The 19,366-nt window shown below is 52.8% G+C and overlaps 1 protein-coding gene across 1 annotated transcript in view; it reads left to right on the forward strand.

Moving 5' to 3' along the window:
- Ppl (periplakin) overlaps positions 1 to 19,366 on the forward strand; it is a 46,502-nt gene that overhangs the window by 12,257 nt on the left and 14,879 nt on the right. Inside the window, exons 2-11 of the mRNA XM_032912559.1 lie at positions 8,317 to 8,416; positions 13,921 to 14,075; positions 14,665 to 14,785; positions 15,353 to 15,472; positions 15,559 to 15,600; positions 16,495 to 16,656; positions 16,737 to 16,844; positions 16,970 to 17,065; positions 18,790 to 18,912; positions 19,069 to 19,215. Coding sequence (XP_032768450.1) covers positions 8,317 to 8,416; positions 13,921 to 14,075; positions 14,665 to 14,785; positions 15,353 to 15,472; positions 15,559 to 15,600; positions 16,495 to 16,656; positions 16,737 to 16,844; positions 16,970 to 17,065; positions 18,790 to 18,912; positions 19,069 to 19,215 — 1,174 coding nt within the window. The remainder of the gene's footprint in view (positions 1 to 8,316; positions 8,417 to 13,920; positions 14,076 to 14,664; positions 14,786 to 15,352; positions 15,473 to 15,558; positions 15,601 to 16,494; positions 16,657 to 16,736; positions 16,845 to 16,969; positions 17,066 to 18,789; positions 18,913 to 19,068; positions 19,216 to 19,366) is intronic.

Consider the following 19,366-nt stretch of genomic DNA (forward strand, 5'->3'; position numbering starts at 1 on the left):
ACCGCTGGTAGCTCCCTGCCCCACCCCCTAGGTTGCTCTGCTCCAGATACATCCTAGGCACACAAAGAGATACCTGTTTCTGCTCCTGTCCCCAGGAAGCCCTTGTCAGGCCCTCGTGTTCTCAGACACAGCCCTGGAGCTCTGTCTCAGGATTGCTATTCCTGTGGGAAACGCAGGACCAAAGCAACTTGGGGAGGAAAGGGTTCGTTTGGCTTACACTTCTGCATCATACTCTGTGAAGGAAGTCAGGACAGGAACTCATATAGGACAGGGATCTGGAGGCAGGAGCTGATGCAGAGGCCATGAAGGGGTGCTACTTACTGGCTTGCTTCCCCTGCCTTGCTCATCTTGCTCTCTTATACGACCCAGGACCAGCAGCCCAGGGGTGGCTCCACCCACAATGGGCTGGGCCCACCCCTATCAATCACTAATTAAGAAAAATGCCTTCCAGTCCTACCCTCAGCCAGATCTTACCGAAGCATCTTTTAGATTGAAGTTTCCTTCTCTTGGATGACTTAACTAGCCAGCACAGGCTCCAAGGAGGCACCCAGCACCCTCCCAGCCAGCCTGCTCCCACTTTCCCCATCCTAGGGACATAAGAAGACCCCACTGGGCTTGCAAGACCCTCTTAGCAGGCAGTGCCAACCCACAGCCAGACCTGGGCTGAAAGGGCCATTTCTGGGGCCTTCAAAGTCCTGGACCCCATCCAGATCCTGTTCCTTTCCATACTGTGGAGGAGTCCGAGCTGAGACTGAGGTGGCATTTCTCAGGCCTCAGCTGGACCTTCTTTCTGACCGTCACAGATGGGGTCTGATGGCCCTCAGTCCCTCTCAGTTTTCGGGAAAACCCAGGAATACAGAAAGAACCATGTCCCTTCAAGTGCTGCTTTGCTCTAGCTTCTCCAGCCTCCTTGATGTCACTGTGGTCCCTGGTGGCATTGAATTCACAGGTTCCTCCGCGCCCCTCTGTCTGCCCCTCTGTCTGCTCCGTGGAAGTTTTCACCTGGGTGTGTGTGTGTGTGTGTGTGTGTGTCTTCTACGGGGACTAGTGTCAGCCTCGATTCCATTTGTAATGGCAACTTTAGAGAGGAGGGACAGTGCAGAGAACCAGGGACCCCAGGGGCATTCTTACTGCTGAGCCCTACTGAGGTGCCAAGACATTCACAAGCCACCAGGAGCATGGCCAGTGCCCTCTGCGTAGTCAGGCAGACAGTGCCCCAACTGAGGAGCGTAAATGGCCGCAGATCTGCCATTAGATGCTGCTCTGAACCCCAACCTCAATCCTTGAGCCCCCATAAATGAATCTCAGTTCAGATGTCAGATTCAACCTTTCACTAAGCACCGGGATGTATTGATCCCACTGAAGGGATGATGAAACTGAGGGCTATTGATTGAACAACTCACTGGGCATAGTGGTATAGGTCTGTTACCAGAGCTAGTGGGGAGACTGAGGCAGGGGGATTAGGAGTTCAAGCCTTGCCTGAGTGCAGAGTGAGTCAAGGCTGGCCTATCAACTTTGACTCTGTCTCTAAGTAACTAACTAAAAGGAAGGCTGGGTGAGCATAGAGCACAGTGCTAGCCTAGGATGTTTAAAGCCCCGGCTTCAATCCTCTCAGCACAATCGTGGGTGCAGCTAGGCTCTAAGCCCTATCTGGTTCCAGACACAGATCTTTCCCCTCCACAGCCGTCCCCCATGTGACCCTGGGTGGTGCCTTTACTTCTGAAGTGAAACGGGCAGACGGGGTTGATGGCATCTGCGACACCTTCAAATGACAGTGTCTACCTGACGGGCTCACACTCCGACTAACTGCTGGGCGCTTACTAGCCCTGCACTGCTCTGGGGTGGGTGGCTGGGAGTGCTTTGGTTTCTCTGGACCAATCAGGTGGTTGCCAACTGCGGGTGGGACAGGACTGGGATGAGAGTGGTGGGAAGGGCTGTTATCTCAGCCTCCATCAAGGCCACCAAGAGTGGATGCCCAGTGGGGTTCCTCGGTGAGATGAAAAGCCCAACCTGCCAGGCCTGTTCCCAGGCCCCTCCCTGTGCATTCTGCTCCACCCCACATTCCTGTGCGGCTGGCGTGGAACGCTGCCGCTCTCACAGGAACACACATGGTCATCGGTCTCTTACTCAGACCCCAAACCCAAAGAGTAAAAGCACAGGATGTTCCGGACTCAAGTCTCACCGCTTCTCTGTAAAGCAGGATAAATAATGCCAGCCTGGAGAGATGACTCTTCTCCCAGAGGACTAGAGTTGGAGTCCTAGAACACCACATAAGCTCACAACAGCCTGGAACTCCAGTTCCAGAGGATCCGACGCCCTCTTCTGGCCTCTGTGGACACTGCACATCTGTGGTGCACAGACAACGTGTAGGCAAAACACACGTACACATAAAATAAATAACTTTCAAAAACAAATTAAAATAAGTAATGCCACACATTTTAGAGGGCAGCAGGATTCCTGAGGGGCGTCATATATACAAGGGGCCGTTCAGCACTGGGCTGGTGACAGTCAGCCTTTGGAAGCATTCTCTGGTATCTTCCAGGTAGCTGGGGTTGCCTGACCCTGAGAGCAAACCGTATAATCCCAGAACCTGAGAATCCATACTATAACACCAGCTGTAGCACACTATAGGTGCCTTGTGCTATCCCGGCTGCTGCCGCTGCTGGCCACTGACCTGGTGGTTGGCTTCTTAGGGTTGGCAGGGCCACCGATGGCTCCTTCAGCTTCCAGCATCTGCTGCTCACCCTAGCCTCATCTCTCAGCCCCTCGGGGCCTTGGCGTCAGGATATCCCACCCCCACCCCTTCACCAGCATCACAGGAGGGGTTCTCCCAAGGATGCCAGAAGGAGCCTGCAAGTGTGGCCAGAGGGGGAGTGTTTGCACCAATCACAGCCTCTCACATGCAAATGAAAGTGGTATTTGCACCAATCACAGCAATCCCTCTGCTAGGCTATGCAGGAAGTGCTTCCTCTACCTGGGTAGATAAAGTTTCAGGTGAGCTCCAATTCTCTGAAGCTTAAGATAGCAAAAGATGTTTTGCAAACCTTGAGGGCTGGGGTGTATTGCTTTGATCAATGTGTGGTTCTCTAAAGGTGTCTACGGACTGTTCTAGTCGGCTGGTCCTGGCATGAGGGCAATCCCTCTGGCTGTTTGACTGACAGCAGTTTTGCTCAAGGCAGCCAGGGCAGCCAGCCAGAGTCCAAGAGGTGCCAATCAGGGAGCCATGCTCCAGACTCACATAGTGATTCTTGTTATTTATCTTTTGTTGATTTTTTTTTCCTGAGACAGTCTCACACTAGAATTCCCTATGTAGCCAGGGGACTCTGGTCCAGGCTGGCCTTGAATTTACAATAATCCCCACGCCTCAGCCTCTGGGAACAGATGTGTGCCGCCAATCCAGCCATCCCATCCAGCCGATCTCTTTAGAAAGAGCTTTCATGAAGCAAAATGAACTGAGTCTGCAACTCGCTCAGTGGCTACGACCCCTGAGGTTTTGCGTGTTCGTTGCCGTGTACGATCAACCACACAAGTAATTCTAGAACATTCTATCGCCCCCAATTCCCAGTGCCCCCCACCCAGCACACACCATGGTTAGCACTCCTGAACCCTCTCCTGGGCCAGATCCCAGCCTTGTCTAATCTGCTTTTTACCCTGGGGAATCCCTCCACTTGGATACTGTACAGCATGGGTCCACTCACTCTCTGATCCTTCCTGTCTGGCACCTTTCCCTGAGCCTCCTGTTAGCAAGGTTCATCCTTACCAAAGCAGGCGTCAGAGCTTCCCCGCATTTTAGGAGCCATGGGTCACATCTTACCTATCTGCTCACTGCTCAATTTCAAATTCTCATATGTTGTGCAGAATGTCGGGCAGACAGAAGCCACATTAACTCTCTCTTGGGTTTAAACCCAGGAGTAAAGATTCATTGGGCTGAGTGGCAAGTCTACACTCAGCTGTTGCTTTGTTTGAGACAACGTCTCACTATGTAACTCTGGCTGTCCTGGAACTCACTACGGGGCCAGGCTAGCCTTGAACTCACAGAGATCTATCTGCCTCTGCCTTCTAAGTGCTAGGAGTAAAGGCATGGGTCACCACATGTTTGTTTGTGTGTTTTGTGTGTGTGTGTGTGTGTGTGTGTGTGTTTCTGTGTGTGTGTGTTTCTGTGTGTGTGTGTATGTGTGTGTGTTGTGTGTGTGTGTGTGTGTGTGTTTGTGTGTGTGTGTGTGTGTGTGTGTGTGTGTGTGTGTGTGTGTGTGTGTGTGTGTGTGTGTGTGTGTGTGTGTGTGTGTGTGTGTGTGTTTGTGTGTGTGTTTGTGTGTGTGTGTGTGTGTGTGTGTGTAGGTAATCAAAGGAGTCCACCTTGAGTTCTCTATCACTCTCTGCCTTGTTTCATTGAGGCAAGGTTTCTTAATGAACCTGAATGTCTCTCTGCCTGTCTCTGTTTGTCTCTGTGTCTCTCTGTGTCTCTGTCTCTGTCTCCCCCCGCCCCTCAGATAGGCTGGCACCTTCCTCAGTGCTGGGGTTACATGGGTGTGTGGTACCACTCCAGCTTTACATGGGGACTGGATCTAAACTCAGATCCATACTGGGGACACCTAATCCTAACCCCCACCCACCCTTTGAAGACAGGTCCTCAGATAGCCCAGGCTGGCTCCATAATATGTAGCTTTTAACTCCTGACGGTGCAGCCCCGCCCCCCCGGGGGCGGGGATGCCGCCTGGGGGGCCCACCTGGGTTATTTATGTGTTTACCTTTTCCCACATCTCTGAGCCAATTCACATCTCCCCTGCAGCTTGGGAGGTGGGTGATTTCTCCATGTTCTTGTGGCAGTTGACACAGTTTTCCATTATTCTTTTTTTTTATTATCACAACCAGTGGATAAAGATATGGCAGTATTGAGCACATGGTATCTTAAACCAATCTATTAACTATGCGCTGTGTGCTACAAGGCCTATACAAGATGTCAGGGGTGTGGACTCTGGGGACTGTCTCAGTTGGAATCCTGGCTTTGTCAGGTAATTACTGTGTGATTTGGGGAAGGTTACCTAACCTCTCTGTTCCCCATTTTCCACTTCTGTAAAGTTGGGATAATAATATGGTTCCCCATTGTGCTAATTGCAGGGTTCTAAGAAGATAAGGTCAGAGGGAGTAGGAACCTGGCATGCAAAAAGTCGGTATCGGCGCCTATTGTTATCACGATGCGTGCTGTTGCCCTGTGTTGGATCATGTGGCCTTTCCAGCATCCATCTGCTCAGCAGTCGGAGCTAAGGGGAGAACTGCCACTCTCTGTTCACAGGCTGCGTGACTGCGGGGGAGTGTTTTGATATCTCTGAGCCTTGTTGACCTCATCCACACCTCAGTCTTGGTGTGAAGTTGGTACAGAGGTGGTATTGACTGATGTCTGGCCAGTGACTCGGCCAAGGCCAGACAAGGAGGGTGCCTTTGTGCTCATCCTCACTCAACAGGTAGAGAGACTGAGGCTCCCGGGGAAGAAGGCATGATTCCTGCCTGCAACTGTCCAAGCTCTGGCTGGTCCCTCTTAGCTGTTCTAGCCTCCTCCTGCATGCTAAACTAAGGCTCCAAACAGTGGCTTGTGCAGGCAGGAGGATGTTGGGGAAAGCCTCTCTCTGTCTCCAGATGCGGCCCACGGGAGGCAAGAGAGCAGAGAGCGGCTGGGTGGGCCCTGACTGGGTCTCTCTGGAAGCTCAGCTTATCCCTCCTGACCTGGCTTCTGCATGAATTCTCTCCATTCTGATCCCTCTTGGTGAGATCTCATCTCTCCAACAGGGACAGAGCCATGTGACCTCATCTGGTGTGGGGAGCGGGGAGGGTGTGCTAGCTGCCTAAACTGACAGAGGTCAGTCTGGGAGTGACTTACAGAAGGAGGGCTCCTGGGCCTCTCTTTGGGAAAGTGCGGCTTTCTTGGTTGATTCTGCAGGAGGGGTAGCCTGGATCTTGTTCACCGTGAGCCCCTGGGCAAGGAGGAGAGGTGGGCAGGCACACTCATAATTCCCAGCTTTGCTCACCTTGGTCAGTACCTGCCATGCTGGTCCCCAACCGCTGACGGGTACCCAGGAGAAACTAAGAAACACACAGTGACAGTATGCAGTGTCCTAGGCTCTAGCGACCTGGACCCTGGGGTTTGCGGCACTGCACAGGATCCTCAGTCTCTCCTGTACCAGGGGGATCACTTTGAGGATCTAGTCCCCCAGCCCCACCCTCTACCCCTGTCTAACCCAAAGGATGCACCCAGGACCTACCTTTCTTTGTAGCCTCTCTTTACTGCACATTCTGGCCAAGATCCCAAACTCGTCTACATTTTTCGAAACCCATTTATATATACAATGGAATATTACTCAGCAGGGGAAGGAGCAGAGTTGTCACAAAGACTGTGACAGGGATGGGTCTCCCAGACACGAGGAGAAGCCAGCCATGAAGGGCTGCAGATAAAATGTCAAGCCTAAGATAGGTAGGGTGATGGTTGCAAGGAGGGGAGGGGATCAAAAGATTGGAAGCAGTCACTAATGGGCGTGGGGACTTGGGGATGGCAAACACATTCTTCAGTCAGGCAGTGACGATGCCTGTGAAAGTCTTTACTGAAACCCGCCCACCATGTGTATTTTTGAATGGGCAAACTAACGTGGTGCTAATTGCTTCTTCAAGCAGATACTGAACTTGGCCCTGTGGCCTGCACCTGTTACATTGTTACCAGCCAGATAGCCAGGTCTGGCTCTACCGCAGTTGTGGGTGGGGGAGGAGCTGTACAAGGGTGGGGCTTTAACCGGGAGCTATCCCCAGGTGACTGACAGCAGATGGCTGTGATCACAGGTAGGAACAGCAGCAGGGGCAGCCATCCCAAGTCACCAGCCTTGTGCAGGCCTCCGGTTCCAGGACCTTCAGGCCTACAAGTGTTACGGATGTTTTGTTCTGTGTCACCACTCTGGACACAGAACCTAGGGCCATGTTAACGCTGGGGCATCACCACAGACCTGATTGTCAGCCCGCTTTTTGCTTTTTATTTTGAGGCAGGATCTCACCAAGTTACCCAAGCCAGCCTTGAACTTACTGCGCAACCCTGTCAGGCTTTGAACGTGTGATCCTCCTACCTCAGCCTCCCAAGTAGATGGAATGACAAGACTGCACCACCAGGCTCAGCCATATTCCAACTCAGGCAGGCCTGGCCACTGGGACTCCCAAGCCACCAGATGTTCTACATTTCAGGCAGGCTTAAGAAAACAGAATTCCTCAGCCCATGACAGCCCAGCACTATAGGTCTCTGTGGCCTCACATCGCAGCTACCTTTGTTCCTTTTGTCATCGGTGATCACTATTCTGTAGCTTAACCCCTTCTGATGTCAGGGCTTCTGGGGTCCAGGGATGTTGATACCCAAACTGACAGTCTCAGGGAAGGCACTACAGAAGGGAATCTTCCAGCCAACTCCCCAACTCCCTTGCTTGTATAAGCAAAAAAGCATCTCTAACAATCACAGTGCACCCTGTATGCAAATGAAGGTTCCTGTTTGCACCAATCACAGCAGTCCTGATAGAATATCAGGGAAAGTGCCCCTCCTCTGACTTGGGTAGGGATAGTTCTAGGGTCATCTTGAGTTCACCCAGGTTTGTGACATCAAAAAGCCTAATGCAAAACTGTTTCAAACAGTTCTGACACCAGCTGCCTTCAGGAGCCATGACAGCCCGCTGTGGTTGCCATGTCGTTTATTCAAGGTGTCTGTGGAGTGCAGGAAACAGAGCTGGCATGAAAGGCAGTCCTGCTATCTGTCTGACTGACAGTCTTTTTGCAGGAGGCAGCCAGGGTAGCATGGAGAGTCCACACTCAATGTCTTTGTTTATTTACTGGGTCATGTGATCGGCAGTGGCTGCCATAAGAACCGGAAGGACTGTCATTAGTACTCAAAGTGATTTTTATGAACTTCGACAGTGCTTTAAGTGGTAAACACTTCAACTCGTCAAGTGTCACAGGAAGAGCTGAGTCCCCCTCATCTGTCTCAGTTCTAACATGGATGGCTTGAGTTAGTGGTGGACGCCAGCCAACACAGAGAGGCCAACCCCAGTGGAAAAAATCAAAGTCTTATGTTTTGACAACACAGCAGAATAGGAGCTTTAAAGCCAATGGACAAAGCAAAGGCCAATGCCCCTGCCCTGTGCACTATTTGTGTGTAGGTGGCTGCATCCTGTGCGGACAGGCTAGCTCCTGGAAGTCTGACTGGGTTGGCAGGTCCGGCCTGGGGCACAGGGAGGGGCCAGCCTGGGAGGCTGAGGCTGGCACTGAGTCCCACCTCCCTGCTCCTTCCATCCGCAGCATCTCCAACAAGGAACTCTCAGATCTGATTGAGCAGCTGCAGAAGAATGCGGACCAGGTGGAAAGGAACATTGTGGACACCGAGGCCAAGATGCACAGTGTGAGTACTGGCTTCCCCTTCTAGGGCCTTCTCCATCGTGGTCTTCACCCAGGAGCACCGTCCCAGGCTCACCCACACCCAGAGTCTTTGTGGTTGCTACAAGCACAGCTCTTGGCATCTAGAGCCTGCAGTACTCAGTCCAGCTACGGCCGAGGAAAAGAACCCACCCAGCCCAGTGCTTCAGGGATGTTGAGTTCCTGGACTGGGAGAAAAACGGATGGTGGTGACTTGGCAACTTAGTAACAATTCCCTGGCTTACACTGTCCTCAAGGAAGATCAAAAGTTCCTCCTCGGTGGAGCTTTCCCTGGGTGGAGCTTCCACTTGTGGAGGAGAACTCTTATCTGCCTAACCTCAGCTAGGATCTGCACTTGAACTCACTGAGGTATCTCTCCACTGTATGACTCCCTCTCAGAGGGTAGAAGCACTCACCTAGCCAGGGTGTTACAGGTTCCAGGAAACCTAGCAAGTTCCACTCAGACACCGGGGGCATTCTCCCCGTGTACCTCCAGTATCTGGACAATTCCTCCTTTGCTGGGGAATACATATCACTTTCCTACTCTTCCTCTCCCCTACCCCCGCAACGCTGGGGGTGAAACTCAGGACATTGGCATCAGTCCTGCTAGGCAAGCCCTCTTCTGGCCTTCTGGATGAGGTGCTAAGAGAACTGGCAATGAGTCAGGGACAGCTGGCCCCAGGAGCGTTTGTAAGTGGAACTGCTACGCTGGGCCAAGAAAGTGAGCAGGAAAGCCAGGCTGCGTTTGGATCTCGGAGCACAGTGTCCCTGAGTGTCAGCGGGTCCTGGTACTGTTCCTGCCACACTTACACTCTAGCGTGGGTTGTTGTTTGTCTGGAATTCAAGGGTAGCCAGGAGCTATGCTTCATCTGGCATCCTAGTCACCAGATGACCAAGACCCAGCCCTAAGCAGTATGGGACCGAGGGTTGGGAAGTCACGGCTCACCAGGCCCCACTGTTGTCTCTAGCCTTGTTGTGGCTGCTCCTGCCTCCAGAGACCAGGTGAGCACTCCCAGGGCCAGTCTACAGCCGGCCCAGAGCACCCAGAGGATAGAGTAGGGGTGAGGTGGCAAGTAGGGCCACTGGGGTCAGGAAGCCAGGGAGGTCCTGGCCCAGGATAGCCCTGCAGGGACTGAGAAGCGTGCTCGCCTTCCTCCCACTTGGAATTCTTGAGCACGCATCCCCAGACTCTATCTCTCACCTCTCAGAGTACCTCTCCCTCCCAACATGCCTCTGGGATTTTTTTTTTTAATTTTCTGTTATCCCCTCTCCTGGCACCCAGCAATGGTGTTCTGTTTGTTTCCTTTCCTAAATGAAAATCATCTTAGTGGGATGTGTCTGTTTTTCCTCACAACCAGAATAGTGTGTGCTCATAACTAACATTTTTAGGTCATATAAACGATATGCTGTGGGAACCTAAAATCTTCCAGAATCCTGTCATGTGGGCATTGGCACGTGTGTGTGTGTGTGTGTGTGTGTGTGTGTGTGTGTGTGTGTGTGTGTGTGTGCATGTGAGTGTGAGTGCAGAGAGAGAGTGTGAGAGAGAATATGAGAAAATATGAGAATATGCAGGTTTCGGCTTGCCTGTGTGTCTGCTGGGGGAATGACTCAGACAGTAACAGCCTGCCTGTGCTTGTGTGCATGTGCATGTGTGCATGTGTGCATGTGCACGTGGACATGTATGCAGTGCTGGGGACAGAGCTAGGACTGAGTGCACATTAGGCAGGTGCTATACTACTGAGCAGCCCAACCCTGGGCAGCAGCATTTTTTCTTTTTTATTTGTTTTCTTTTTTGTTTGAGACAGGGTTTCTCTGTGTAGCCCTGGCTGTCCTGGAACTCATTCTGTGGACCAGGATGGCCTCAAATTCACAGGGATCTGCCCGCCTCTGCCTCCGGAGCGCTGAGATTAAAGGCCTCTGCCACCACCACCAGGCTCTGAGCGGCTTCTTAATTTCAACAGAACAAAGTTGAAAAGAAAAAAACCAGCCGCCACTTTTCGAAGAGTACATGGGCCAAGTCATCTCCTTCCTCTGTCCTTCTTTCTTCCCTTCCCCCTCCTTTTCCCCTTCCTTCCTTCCTTCCCTCTTTCCTTCCTTCCTTCCTTCTTCTCATTTGTAGAAGGTATCGTTGTATCGCCTGAGTGTTTTCCTGAACTGTCTGTTTTAAATCCTCGAGAGATACTTGAGTGGCATAAGCTGAACTGCTTCTAGGGCCACCTGTTGGCCTCATCCCCATTGGCAGGGAGCCCTTCACCTTAGGCAATGCCCCTGCTCTCTCTTCCCCCAGCCACTCCCCTACTCTGTCCCTGCGTTACACAACCTGCATATCGCTATGCCCTAGGCTCTCCAGTGACGTGTCCTGTGTGCAGACAGGCCTGAAGGACAGACGGAGTTCCTCTGTAGCGTCTCCACCAACACTGCCAGTGCCCACCCTGCACCACGTGGCTCTCCTACCTGTCCATCAGCGAACCTGACACGCACTGGCCCTGTTAGTTCCTCTGGCCCGAAGGACCATTCAGTCAGGGCCCCAGAAGTGACTTCCATCTGTGAATTCACCCCTGTGGATCTGTGCTTTGGTAGATAGTCACCTGGGCAGGATTGAATACCTGGTTGGGAATTTTCTAGAAAGCCTTTGGCGCCCACCCCCTAGAGGTGACCTCTCCGCAGCTCCCCACCAACTCACTGTTCATTAGTTTGGCTGACTTGAGCCCTTAGTCACCCACCCAGTGTCCCCAGCAGGTCTCCTCATCTCAGTCAGAGGTCTTCCCACCCCAGACTCACCTGTAGGATCCAGTAATGATTAACAGATTTGCTTCTGAAACATTAATCTTTGACACTGTGGGGCCCAGGGTGACTGAGAAGATAATATTCCGCCAAGCCAGGAAGCATGGTGTGTTGCCTGCCCCAGGTCAGCAACACCTGGCCCACAGGCCTTGCACAGCCTCAGCTCCAGGCCACCAGGAGAGCTTGGCTGCTCCATCTCCCCAGGTAGTCATGGATGGGAAGCCTGGATCCCATCTCCTCAGCCACAAGAGCTGAGTCCTTGTCACCTGACTGGGCCGTCTCTCACCCATCCTTCCTCTTTTCCTTTAGGTATTTCTGGTTTTATTCTTACTGTCCCAGTCCGAAGGAGGGAACCCAAGGTCTCTCCTGCTAAGCACACACACTGCCACTGGGCTGCTCCTCCATGTCCTCAGCTCTGCCCTCTTCCTCTTCCTCCTTTCAGACAGTCCCTCGAATCCCAGGCTGGCCTTGAACTGATGATGTAACTGAGTCTGGTTCTTTTCCTTGTCCTTCCTCCCTTTGTTTGTGTTTTAGATTTATTTGTTTGTTTGCTTGTGACGTGTGCTCACACCATGGCACATATATGAAGAGTGCAAGGCAACCTGTAGGAGTTGGTTCTCTCTGTCCACCATGTAGGTCCTGGAATTGAACTCGGTTCATCAGGCCTGGGGGCAGATGCCCCACCCACTGAGCAATCCTACCAGGAACCTTCCTGAGTTTCGCTCTGTATTTTTAAAGATTTACTTGTTTCTGTTGTGTACGTCTGGCTGTTCTGCCTGAATCTATGTTGGTGTGTCACGTGACCTCACACCCAGGGAGGTGAGAAGAGGGCTTTGGGTCCACAGGAATTAGAGGATCCTGTGAGTTGTTGTGTGAGCGTTAGGAACTGAAGCCAGGTCCTCTGAAAGAGTAGTCATTGGCCTTAACCACTGAACCACCTCTCCAACCCCAGTTCCCTTTGTGTTTTGTTTTGTTTTTGTTTGTTTGTTTGTTTTTTGTTTTTTTGTTTTTTTGAAATAAGATTTTGCTATATACTGGCTGCTGACCTTGAATGTGATTCTTCCCCCTCCATCCCTCCAGTGCCGAAATCATCTTCCTACCACCACAACCTTTCCTCCCATATTTAAAAGTGGTGGCTGCTTTACATCGTACAAGATGTGTGTGGTCCAGTGTGCCACCCAGTATTGTTAGGATCTCGGTAGAGCTTCGAGGTGGTCTCACAGACAGGTGTCAGTGGGCTCTCTCTGCCGTTTCTACTCATGACGTAGCCCTGTGCCAAGCAGCTGCCTTTCTGCCTCCCGCCCTTGGGTCTGCCTGTTGGCACTTCTTACCTTAGTGGAATCCCATGCCCTTGGTCACTGTGTTTCCCCACCCCACCCCCCACCTCAGCCCCACCCCCGTCACTGTGTATGTTTCTCTCGCCAGTCTCGTTTTCCTGGTGGAATTACTTCTGCCGCTGAGAGGCATCCCCAGCACAGTTTCTCTCTTCTGCTTTCTGGGCTGCTCGAACGGAATCCGGGTCCTTGCACCTGTTAGGCACCTACACACTGAACTGCTTCTCAGCCTCGACTTTCCTCTTCTGAAGGCAGCTAGAGATGGGAAGCCCACTGCCAGCCAGCCCGCAGGAGGCCTTACTGCTGTGGGCATCCCAGTGTTGCTTATCCTGCCTTCAGTCTAACTCACTGACATCCTCGCTTCCCCTATGAACTCTGAGACCCTTAGGGATCCATCCCTGGACACCAGCTTGGTGCTAAACACACAGCCAGGCTTCATGGTTGCTGGAGTAGACAGACTGTGTCTAGAAGCACTGCCCTGGGGTTGAAGGGATGACTCAAGGATTTAATAGCACCTGCTGCTCACTCAGAGGATCACGGTTTGGTTCCCAGCACCCACGATGGGCAGTTTACAACTGCCTGCAAATCTAGCTCCAGGGGATCTGACGCCCCCTAGTGGCCTCTGTATGCACACACACAGAGAGAGACACACACAGACACACAGACACACACACACACACACATACAAACACACACACACACACACACACACACACACACACACACACACACACACTAAATATCTACCCACCCACTTGTCCTTCTATCACCACCGTGGCCAGCTCAACCCTATCGCTGACGGCCGGCTGCATAGCTCCTGGAAGCCTCAACTTAGACATAAAAGAAGCCATGTGATTGGCTCCTTCCTTGGGGTCCCTCTGTGTTCTGGGTCCACAGGTCATGTGAACAGTCCTCACTCTGCTCTGGTCTCCCTCCCATCCCTGCCTCCACTGGTCTACTGGTCCCTCAGTTGTGGCTTGCTGTCTTTCCTCAGGGACTTTGCACAGGCTGCCCCCTCTGCCTAGAACACACTTTCCTTCTGTCTTTCATCCTAGCTTATGTTAGCGCCTCAGAAGTGTCTCCCTGAACTCTGGAGCAAATGTGGGTCCCCTTGTTCCCTCTCTAGTGCCTGTGGGGTGTCTGTCAGCTTGCCTTTTGGGCAGTCTCCCAACTTGTGCTATGAACACCAGACAGGCAGAGCCATGCCTAGACACCAGTGGGACTGTTTACTCCTGTGTCTCCGTGCCAAGCTGTTTGGTGAGAGCTGGTCTGGACAAAGCCAGAGGAGCCCCAGCTGGCCCTGCCCCTCAGACCCTGTGGTATCACTATGGACTCTTGAGTCTCCACTGTTACCCTTTCTTTTCCTTCTCAGGACTTGGCCCGGATGCAAGACGGGCAGCTCCCTGAGCACCGGGACGCGACCCTGCAGAATGTGTCTGACTCAGAAAAGCTGCTGTACGTACTGGAGGCAGACTCAGCCATCGCTAAGCACATGAAGCACCCACAGGGGGACATGATCGCCGAGGAGTAAGTCCTTTCTGTGTGGTCCCCAGTGAGCATGCTAGGCTGGGGTCTAGGCAGGAGGACTGGAGAGCAACAGCCCTCAGGCCCCCTTTCCTGTAAGGGTTACACAGGGCAAGTGAACCCCAAAGCTGCACGCCAGAGGCCCTAAGTTATACTTAATGGCCAGGCTGTAATGGTGACTGAGGTTTTGAGGGTTGACAATCCCCCTGCTTCAGGACTCAAAGACAGCCATTGTGTCACCTGAGCTTATGGTCACGCTGCAGCTCAACATGGTGATCCAGCACCCCATGGTTTAGGGGTCTTTCCATGCTGTGTCCCCCAAGCTTGCCATTATGTGACACAGCCCTGCCTGTGCCTGGGCTGGGCGTGTGCTCCAGTGAGCAGTGGTCTTGCCTATTTCTTCCAAAACCTTCTATAGTAGCCCTTCAGGAAACAGGAGAGGGGAGGGTGGGAACGTGGTTGGAAGAACAACCGGATTCAGAATTAGTCTGCTGCCCACAGTCACCGTCCCCTGTCCTCCGGGGCACTGACCTGAAGCTCAAGCTGAGGTTTACCTGATGACCACTAACATGGTAGCTTCTCCCACACACAGCATCCGCCAGCTGAAAGAGCGTGTGACCAACCTGCGGGGCAAACACAAGCAGATGTACAGCCTGGCAGTGAGAGAAGCTGACCCGAAGGTCAACTGGGATGCACTGGTGGATGAGAAACTGGTATGGCCTGGAGCAAGATCGCCCCACAGCACCTCAGCCCTGCTAAGTAGGGGACAGCATTATGAAGTCTTCTGGAGTTGTATAACTGAGAACAGTGGGGCTCAGAGAAGGACAGTACGCAGCCTGGAGTCACACAGCCAGACCTCGGTTCCCCACTAGCTATACCACGCCCCCTCGTGCCTACCTTGCCAGTGTCCTAACAAGGCTATGTGGGCAGGCTGGGGAAGCTTGTCTCCCCCAAGGTGAAGCTTGTGGCGGGCATGGCTGGGTGTTCTGTGGCATGTCTCGGCAGCTGTTAGCAATGTGACCCTGGGGAAGGGACTTCCCTTCACGTGTCTGCCTGTAAAATGAAAACAGGGGCCCACAGGTCACTATGAGATTAAGGGGTGACATATATAATACAGGAGCATTAGCAGTGGTCCAGAGAGATGCTTGCCACCAGTGAAATGAGGGAAAAAGCACACACACCCTGCCCTGCCGGGGACCGACAGCCATACTTCCAAGGGTTAGGCCGGCTCTGCTCCAAAGCCGTATCTTTGTCCTGGTGTCTCTCCACCCACCCACCAGGACAAGCTGAGCAGCCAGAGCTTTGGGACTGACCTTCCTCTGGTGGACAGCCAGGTAGAGCAACACAACATCTTCCACAACGAAGTCAAAGCCATCGGGCCCCACCTGGCCAAGGACAAGGTGTGTATGTGGTGGAGTCTTTGTGGAGGTGTGGGGCAGAGAGGGGGCACACTTGGTCTAACCTCAGCCCTTGACCCTGTCCACAGGAGCAGAACAGCGAACTCCAAGCCAAGTATCAGAAGTTGCTGGTGAGAAGCCCTGGGAGGCGGGATAGGGCGGGAGGGGCTGAGGCCACACCGCTCTAACAGTGACAGCTCTAGTGTCACCACAGTGGTTTGTGAGGCACCAGGGATGGAACAAGGGCTTTGTGCATCCTATCTAGGTCAGCATTCTGCCATCTGAGTTACGCTAAGCCCTGCTCAGTTCTTCACGTAGCATCGCCACATGCCAAGCTGATGCCATGCAATTTGAGCATGGTCCAGGCAGTGTGTGCACAAGTACCTGCATGTATGACATGCGTGCTTGTCATTCTTTTTCTACCAAACAAAGTGCAAGCCTCCTACTCCTCCCTAACCCTTCCTAGCTCTGAGTGCCTCCAGATGCTTCCATGGGCACGCATAAGCGGCTGAGACATAGCTTGGTTTGGAGAGTGCTTGCCCTAGAAAGCATGAAGCCCTGGGTTCCACCCCTATTTCCAAATAAAGCCCAGGCATGGGGATGCACACAGGTCATACTAGCACCTGAGAAAAGAGGCAAGAGGGTCAGGAGTTTAGGGGCATAGCAAGTTTGAGGCCATCCTGAGCTACATGAGACCCTGCCTCAAGTGAGCAAATAAATTACTAATGATAAAAAAGCAAATGTGGAAGGCATGGCTGGTGTTTATCGAGTGCTAGCTATGTGCCAGACGGCAAACCGAAACTTCAAGGAGACGTCAGTCCCACTGGGATCTTCGTTCTTTGTTATTGGTGTGTCCTCAGTGCCTAAAACCGTGCTACACACCTACTTGGTGCTCAATAAACACCTGCAAGTGAATGTTTCAGAGGATCAGGTGACTTAGCAGGGGTTGGGGGACTGGCTGGGAAGTAGCAGGGTGGACATAGTAGGAGCCCAGCCCTCGTCTTCGCCTCGTTCTCACCCCACAGGCAGCATCACAGGCTCGGCAGCAGCACCTGAGCTCGCTGCAGGATTACATGCAGCGCTGCACCAATGAGCTGTACTGGCTGGACCAGCAAGCCAAGGGCCGCATACAGTATGACTGGAGTGACCGCAACCTCGACTACCCCAGCCGCCGGCGCCAGTACGAGGTGGGCACAGGCCGGGTGCAGGTATGGAGCGGGGCACAGGGCTGCCAAGCTGGGCGCTGACCCCATCTGCTTCCTGACAGAATTTCATCAACCGGAACCTGGAGGCCAAAGAAGAAAGAATCAACAAACTGCACACTGAAGGCGACCAGCTGCTGACAGCCGAGCACCCGGGGAGGAACTCCATTGAGGTACAGTTCCCTCACAGGCGAGGCACCTCCCGTCCTCTTCCCGCCCTGCCTGGTTTTCTATCAGTCCCTCTTCTCACAGCCCAGGCGTCTGGGCTGCAGTGATGGGTCTCTCGTCTTCCCGGCAGGCACACATGGAGGCGGTGCACGCGGAGTGGAAGGAATACCTGAACCTACTCATCTGTGAGGAGAGCCACCTGAAATACATGGAAGACTACCACCAAGTGGGTACCTGCCTGGCTCCAGCACGTGTAGGGTTCAGGAGTCCCTGGGTGCATACGGAGCCCCTCGCATGCATGTGGTGGTCAGGGGACAACTTCCGTGAGTGAGTGTCTCCACCATGGCATCAGGGGACTCGACTCAGGTCATCGTGCATTGAGCATTTTTATCTGCTGAGAGATTTCGCTAGCCCAGGGTTTTGACTTTCCGACGTAGGATCTCATGTAGCCCAGGCTAACCACTATCTGTGTAATAGAGGATGAACTTGACTCCCAATCCTCCTGTTGGGTTTAAACCCAACTCCACTTGTTGGGTTTAATTTATGCAAAACATAAGCCTTGCTATTTTAGCTCCCCTTTCAAGAAAACTAACATTCCTACACCACCCCCCTTTTTCCAGACAAGTCCTCAATATCTAGTCCAGACTGTCCTTACATTCAAACTCCCAACCATTTTTCTGCCTCGGCCTCTAGAGTAGCACCACCATGCCCAACTCATTTTTTACCACTGTACCATTTGTTACATCAATAATATAGGACAACCTCACCCCTGTTTCCCGAACTTTCTCATCACACACACACAGTAGCCTGATGACCTCTGACCTGTCTCTGGATTTGCCTGGTATCAGCTAGAGTGAGCATAAAGGATATAGAACGGTGCCTCTTGCCCTGTGTGTCTGGCTTTTCTCACTAAGCATGGTGGCCCGATCTCAGTGTTGCACGTTTTTATTCTTACAGCCAAGCCTGTTGTCCAGGTGGGCACCCGTTTGCACACCCATCTATTCATAGACACTGTGTGTTTCCATGGGAAATAAGAACTGTAGGAAATCGTCATCATGTAGGGTCTTCCTCATACTTTCCCTTTTCTAGCAATCAAGCCCAGGGCCTCACATAAGCCAGGCCAGGCCCCAGCTCTAAGCTATATTTCTAGCATCCCTTTATCTTTGTTGGAAGACCTCTTAGTAAGTGGCAAACTTGAACTTGTGATCCTCCTACCTCAGCCTCCTGAGTGGCTAGGATGACAGTGTCCACAGGCCTGCTTGATCTAGGGTCTTAAGACTGAAACTTGAACTCAGGGGGTACCTCGTGACTCTTGCTGGAGTCTCTGAGCAACACGGAACTTCACAGAGGTGCAAAAAAGTCCTCCTCGGGGCAGCAGTCCGAGCGTTCAGCCAAGGGGATGACTGAAAAGAAATGAGTCAAGAGTTAATGAACCAAAAACTGGGCAAGGGAACTTCCCAGAACAAGAGGAGGAGGCAGTTAGCAAGGCGTACAGTTAAAGCATGGTTAGGTGCTGCTAAACGGTACAGAAAGCTCCTGAGAGATGTAATGTTGGGTGATTTTGTTATCGTGCAAACCTGAAGTACTTACACCCGGTGGTTTCACTGGGTGAGATGTTTGTAAAGCACCTGTCATATAGAGGGTCCTTGGGGGACCCTCTATACATATAACAATGCATATAACTGCATTGTTAGGGTGTTCCCGGCACACAGAGAGAAAGCCTGAACTTAATGGCATCTCAAGATGGAGGTGGGGTGTTGGGGAGCCAGCTTTTCCCCCTAAGGAGCCAGGCTGAAGAGGGAGTCAAACGGGCTCAAACAGGCCATGTCACAGATTTAGGGAGAGTGGGAGGCTCAGGGTCACCTAGGGGATAAGCGTGCAGCCGTAGCCAGCCGTCAGGGTGCTTGTGGTACCTTCCCATCTCTGACGGTGCCCTCTGGTCTCCCTCAGTTTCACAAAGACATGAAGGATGCTCAGGAACTGCTGCGCAAGGTGGACTCAGACTTGAACCAGAAATACAGCCCTGACTTCAAAGACCGGTATCAGATAGAGCTGTTGCTTCGGGAGCTGGATGTGAGTGATGGCATGCGAGGTACCCTGCCAGGCTGGGGACAGGTGCCCACACCTCCCTCCCCAGACCTGAGCTGACCACATCCAGTGCCCGCCTCGTGCTCCTCCTGGGTCACGGATGGGACGCTGGCCTTACCTGGCCCTGTGCTGCTCTTCCAGGACCAGGAGAAGGCTCTGGACAAGTATGAGGATGTGGTGCGGGGGCTGCAGAGGCGAGGGCAGCAAGTGCTGCCACTCAAGTACCGGCGTGAGACGCCGCTCAAGCCCATCCCCGTGGAGGCCCTCTGCGACTTTGAGGGTGACCAGGTCAGTCACTACCTGGAGCCCTAGTCAGCCTGGACCTGCAGCACAGAAGTCTTAGGGGTGGCACAGGTAGAGCTGGGACCACAAGCAATCATCTCTCGTGGGTGTCATTCTGTCCACCCTTTTTCCTGGGGGGGTGGATATGCACCCCATG

The sequence above is a fragment of the Rattus rattus genome, chromosome 9, assembly GCF_011064425.1.
Source record: "Rattus rattus isolate New Zealand chromosome 9, Rrattus_CSIRO_v1, whole genome shotgun sequence".
Taxonomy (NCBI): Eukaryota; Metazoa; Chordata; class Mammalia; order Rodentia; family Muridae; genus Rattus; species Rattus rattus.